This window comes from Numida meleagris, unplaced genomic scaffold, assembly GCF_002078875.1.
Source record: "Numida meleagris isolate 19003 breed g44 Domestic line unplaced genomic scaffold, NumMel1.0 unplaced_Scaffold442, whole genome shotgun sequence".
Taxonomy (NCBI): domain Eukaryota; kingdom Metazoa; phylum Chordata; class Aves; order Galliformes; family Numididae; genus Numida; species Numida meleagris.
This window is the reverse complement of record NW_018364658.1, coordinates 34,662-39,305: the sequence shown is the minus strand read 5'-3', so window position 1 is coordinate 39,305 and position 4,644 is coordinate 34,662. Positions and strand designations below refer to the sequence as shown.

General features: G+C 68.3%; 2 protein-coding genes across 2 annotated transcripts in view; one reads left to right on the top strand and one right to left on the bottom strand.

Moving 5' to 3' along the window:
- LOC110391658 (collagen alpha-1(I) chain-like) overlaps window positions 1–4,301 on the top strand; it is a 6,285-nt gene extending 1,984 nt beyond the window's left edge. Inside the window, exons 2-9 of the mRNA XM_021383613.1 lie at window positions 69–326; window positions 446–488; window positions 1,900–2,320; window positions 2,416–2,509; window positions 2,608–2,868; window positions 3,014–3,114; window positions 3,215–3,271; window positions 4,062–4,301. Coding sequence (XP_021239288.1) covers window positions 69–326; window positions 446–488; window positions 1,900–2,320; window positions 2,416–2,509; window positions 2,608–2,868; window positions 3,014–3,114; window positions 3,215–3,271; window positions 4,062–4,263 — 1,437 coding nt within the window. The 3' untranslated portion in view covers window positions 4,264–4,301. The remainder of the gene's footprint in view (window positions 1–68; window positions 327–445; window positions 489–1,899; window positions 2,321–2,415; window positions 2,510–2,607; window positions 2,869–3,013; window positions 3,115–3,214; window positions 3,272–4,061) is intronic.
- Window positions 4,302–4,330: 29 nt separating this feature from the next.
- Window positions 4,331–4,644, bottom strand: part of LOC110391657 (mucin-1-like) — a 6,981-nt gene continuing 6,667 nt past the window's right edge. Inside the window, exon 3 of the mRNA XM_021383607.1 lies at window positions 4,331–4,451. The gene's annotated coding sequence lies outside the window, so the exon portion shown is untranslated. The remainder of the gene's footprint in view (window positions 4,452–4,644) is intronic.

Genomic DNA, 4,644 nt, shown 5'->3' with positions numbered 1-4,644 from the left:
CGGCTCCGTGCCCCCCCCGCCCCGCTCCGTCCCTCACGCACCGCTTCCTCCTCCGGCGCTGTCAACAGCTCCGCGCTTTACGGCGCCGCTGTCGCAAAAACGCCGCGCCCCGCTCTGCTTTACGGCGCGGCGGGGACTGCAACTCCCAGCGCCCCCCGCGCGGCGCAGGCGCAGAGCGCGCGGTGCGAAAAAGGCGGGAAGGCGTCGGGCGGGCGGGGGCTGAGGTGAAGGCAAAATGGCGGCGGGGCCGTGAGGGGACGGAGCGCGGGATCGCCGCCATTGCGCCTCGCAACCGCGGGCTGCGGGCGCTGCCACGGGGCCCGGGGGTGGGGTGAGGCGAGGCAGGGCGGCGGGGGCGGGGTTTGTTGGGAAATAAATACGAAATGGTGGAAAACGGGCGAGGCCGCGCTGAGGCCGCCGCCGCCTTTCTGCCTTTTCCCCTCAGGTGTGCGCCAAAATGGGCAAAAGGAGGAGCGGCCGAGCGCCAGGTAACGCCTCAAAACGGCCCCAAACCGCCCCGTTTGTGACCAAAACTGCCCCCAGCACTGCCTTTCCACAACGTTCTCTGTGCTTTTTCCACCTGAGCTCCTCCAATTACTGCAAGGAGCCACGTTTTCATCAAAAAACCCTCAGCCCGTGGCAAAAAGTCTGAAGTGAGCGATGCTGAGCACCCACAAACCCCATTTCTGTGGGGAGTCCGGGGGAAAAGCTGCACAAAACCGCACAAATTGCCCCAGAATCGTGTGGAGGGCACAGGGGCTGTTCCTCACACGCAATACGAGCGGAATTTCCCTCAAAAATCCCTCCGTTCTTCACAGAAAACAAGAAAAGAGCGATGCTGGGTGCCCAGGAGCCCCGTTTCCGTGGGAATTCAGGGGGAAAAGCTGCAGAAAACCGCACAAAATGCCCCAAAATCCCATGGGGGGGGGGGGGGGAGGGGGACAGAGCCTGACGGGGCAGCAGCAGGCCGCGTCCGAAAGCCAAAAAACGGCGTTTGTGCCCCAAAATGACGGCAGCGGGCGGCGGGGTTGAACCCATCCCCAGCCACGTTCCTGTCAGGGAGCGCCCGTCCCAATTAGCGCCACGATTCATTAAACGGGCACAGCCCTGCCATTAGCGTCCAGCTAACCAAGCGTCGCCGCGCTCCAAACTGGCTTAGAATGGGATTTTTGCCCCAAAACGCTGACACGGCAGAGCCCCCTGCTGCGCTCCGCCGGCCCCGAGCCCTTCTCAGGCTGCTTCGTTAGAGCGCTGTTAATTAATTAACGCTTCCTTCTTGGGGCAAGCCTCGTGCGATGCCCGGTGGCTGCTGCCGCGGTCCTCCACGTGCTGCGTGTTGGTCCTCCACGTTCTCTGTGTTGGTCCTCCACGTTCCGTGTGTTGGTCCTCCACGTTCTCTGTGTTGGTCCTCCACGTGCTGGGTGTTGGTCCTCCACGTGCCGGGTGTTGGTCCTCCATGTGCCAGGTGTTGGTCCTCCACATGCCGGGTGTTGGTCCTCCACGTGCTGCGTGTTGGTCCTCCACGTGCTGCATGTTGGTCCTCCACGTTCCGCGTGTTGGTCCTCCACGTTCCAGGTGTTGGTCCTCCACGTGCTGCGTGTTGGTCCTCCACATGCCGGGTGTTGGTCCTCCACGTTCTCTGTGTTGGTCCTCGACGTGCTGGGTGTTGGTTCTCCATGTGCCAGGTGTTGGTCCTCCACGTTCCGTGTGTTGGTCCTCCACGTGCCGGGTGTTGGTCCTCCACGTTCCGCGTGTTGGTCCTCCACGTTCCAGGTGTTGGTCCTCCACGTGCCGGGTGTTGGTCCTCCACGTGCCGGGTGTTGGTCCTCCACGTGCCGCGTGTTGGTCCTCCACGTGCTGCAGCAACAGGCGGTGGCTGAGGGTGTTTCCTCCCTGCAGGTGATGGTGACGGTGACGGCCGCGCTGCCAAAACCCGGCCCAGCCCCGGGGACAGCGCGGGGACAACGGGAGCAGAACTGGGGGACGGAACCGGTGCGGAACCGAGGGGTGGAACCGAAGCGGAACTGGAGGACAGAACCGGAGCAGAACCGAGGGATGGAACCAGAGCAGAAACAAGGGACGGAATCGGAGCAGAACCAGGGGATGGAACCGGAGCGGAACCAGGGGATGGAACCAGAGCAGAAGCAGGGGATGGAACCGGAGTGGAACCGAGGGATGGAACCGGAGCGGAACCGAGGGATGGAACCGGAGTGGAACCAGGGGATGGAACCGGAGTGAAACCGAGGGATGGAACCGGAGCGGAACCGGGGCACAGCACCCAAGGGCTGGATGCAGCGAGTGGAGGAGGTGCAGAGACAAGGTAACGGGGGGGGGAAGGGTAAAATGGAGGCGGTGCGCGATGGAGACAGGTCCCAGCGCTGAGCTCCCGCTGTTCTGGGCCCGGTTCTGTTCCAGCCACTTCCAGGACGAAGCAGCGGCAGCCGCCCCCCCGGAGCACGGCACCGCAGAGGGGCACAGCCCCATGGCACCGCCAGCCCCGTCCCCACGGGTAGGGACGGGATGGGATGGGGCCTCCTCCCCACGGCGTCGCCCCACGGCGCCCAGGACCGGGCCTGGCTGCGATCGAGAGCGCGGCTGTGCTTTCAGGAGGGGACGGACGGCAGCGAGCAGCGCCCGGCCCAGCTCAGCCCCACGGCGGGGAACCCGGGGGGCACCCTGCCCCACGGAGCCCCCTCCCCCCACCGCCTGGAAGAACCGGGCCAGGAGGAAGCGGGGCGCGGGGGGGAGCTTGGGGCTGTGGGGCTGGAAGCTGACACCCAGGGGCTGCCCCCCAGCCCGGGCACCGTGGGGACACGGGTGTCACCGGAGCACGATGCCGCGCCGCAGGGCAACGCCGAGCCGACGCAGGTAACACCCGGAACATCGCAACAACGCGGCCCAGAAACCCGGCCCCACATGGCCCCGATTCACCCCACATGGCCCCGATTCACCCCACACGGCCCCGATTCACCCCACACGGCCCCGATTCACCCCAAATCCCCCCTCCCTCCAGGACCCCGCATCCCCGCAGCCCACGGCTCCAACCCCAGCGCTGCCCAACCCCGAGGAGCCGCACGGCGCCGCTGACACCACGGAGCACGGCCCCGCCGCCGGGTAAGGCCCCCAACCCCAGCCCGGCACCCGGAGCCCGTTTTGGGTTCAAAAGCCCCAAATCGGCGAGCGGCGGCGGCGGCGGCGCCTTTCCCTCCCGCAGGGGCGAGGACGCGGGCGAGGTGGTGAGCGGGCTGATCCGAGAGCTGTCCAACCTCAAGTGAGCACCCAGCCCCAACGCTGCGCATGGAACGCCGCGTGTGGGGCCGTGTGGGGCCAGGGGGGCCGTGTGGGGCCATGTGGGGCTGTGTGGGGTTGTGCAGGACTGCATGGGGCTGTATGGGGCCGCATGGGGCCACATGGGGCCAGGGGGGCTGCGTGGGGCCGCGTGGGGCCACGTGGGGCCATGTGTGGGGCCGTGCAGGACTGCATGGGTCCATGTGGGGCTGCGTGGGTCCATGTGGGGCCACATGGGGTTGTGTGTGGGGCCGCGAGGGGCTGTGAGGGGCTGTATGGGGCCGCATGGGGCCGTGTGGGGCTGCCTGGGGCCATGTGGGGCTGCGTGGGGCTGCGTGGGGCTGTGTGGGGCCGTGTGGGGTTGCGTGGGGCTGAGTGGGGCTGTGTGGTACTGCATGGGGCTGCGTGGGGCTGCGTGGGGCCGTGTGGGGCCGTGTGGGGCTGCGTGGGGCCGTGTGGGGCTGAGTGGGGCTGCGTGGGGCTGTGTGGGGCCGTCTGGGGCCATGTGGGGCCACGTGGGGCTGTCTGGGGCTGCGTGGGGCCGTGTGGGGCCACGTGGGGCCGTGTGGGGCTGTGTGGGGCTGCGTGGGGCTGTGTGGGGCTGCGTGGGGCCGCGTGGGGCCAAGGGAGGCTGGGACCCAGGGCTCCCAGTGCCCGCTCCCCCCGTGTGTGGGGCCACATGGGGCCGTGTGGGGCCGCGTGGGGCTGCGTGGGGCCGTGTGGGGCCAGGGGGGGCTGGGACCCGGGGCTCCCTGTGCCCGCTCCCCCCGCAGCCGGCGCGTGATGGGCGCCCACCGCGACCTGGAGGCGCTGAGGCGGCTGCGCCGGGAACGGCGCCCGGGGACGGCGAGGAAGAGGATGGAGACCAAGAGGACGGGGACCAAGAGGATGGAGACCAAGAGGACGGAGATGAAGAGGACGGAGATGGAGAGGACGGAGACGGAGGCCGGGCCGAGGCGTTGCCCTGAGGTGTGAGCGTTTATTGCCGGGCGGCAGCGCCAATAAAAACGGCTCCCGCCCCACGGAACGACCCGAACCCCCCCCTGCCCCCCAACTCAAACCCCCCCGCCCCGACCCACGGCGGTTCCGGCGACCGAACCCATAGCGGGGCCCCGGCGTGGGGCTGGGCCGCTGTTCCTGCCCCATGGATCGCTCGCTGCGGCCTGGGGGTGACACGGAGACCCCAAGGGGGGGGGTGAGGGGGGGAGGACCGCGCGCCCCACAACCGAGCTTCGTCATCTCCACTGCTCCCGCCCCTCGATTGCGGCTTTAATTGAGGTTCTGCACCGCCGGCACCGGAACCGCCACCACTGGGGGTCGTTGCATCCACACCCAGCCCCACAGCCAGCCCCACAC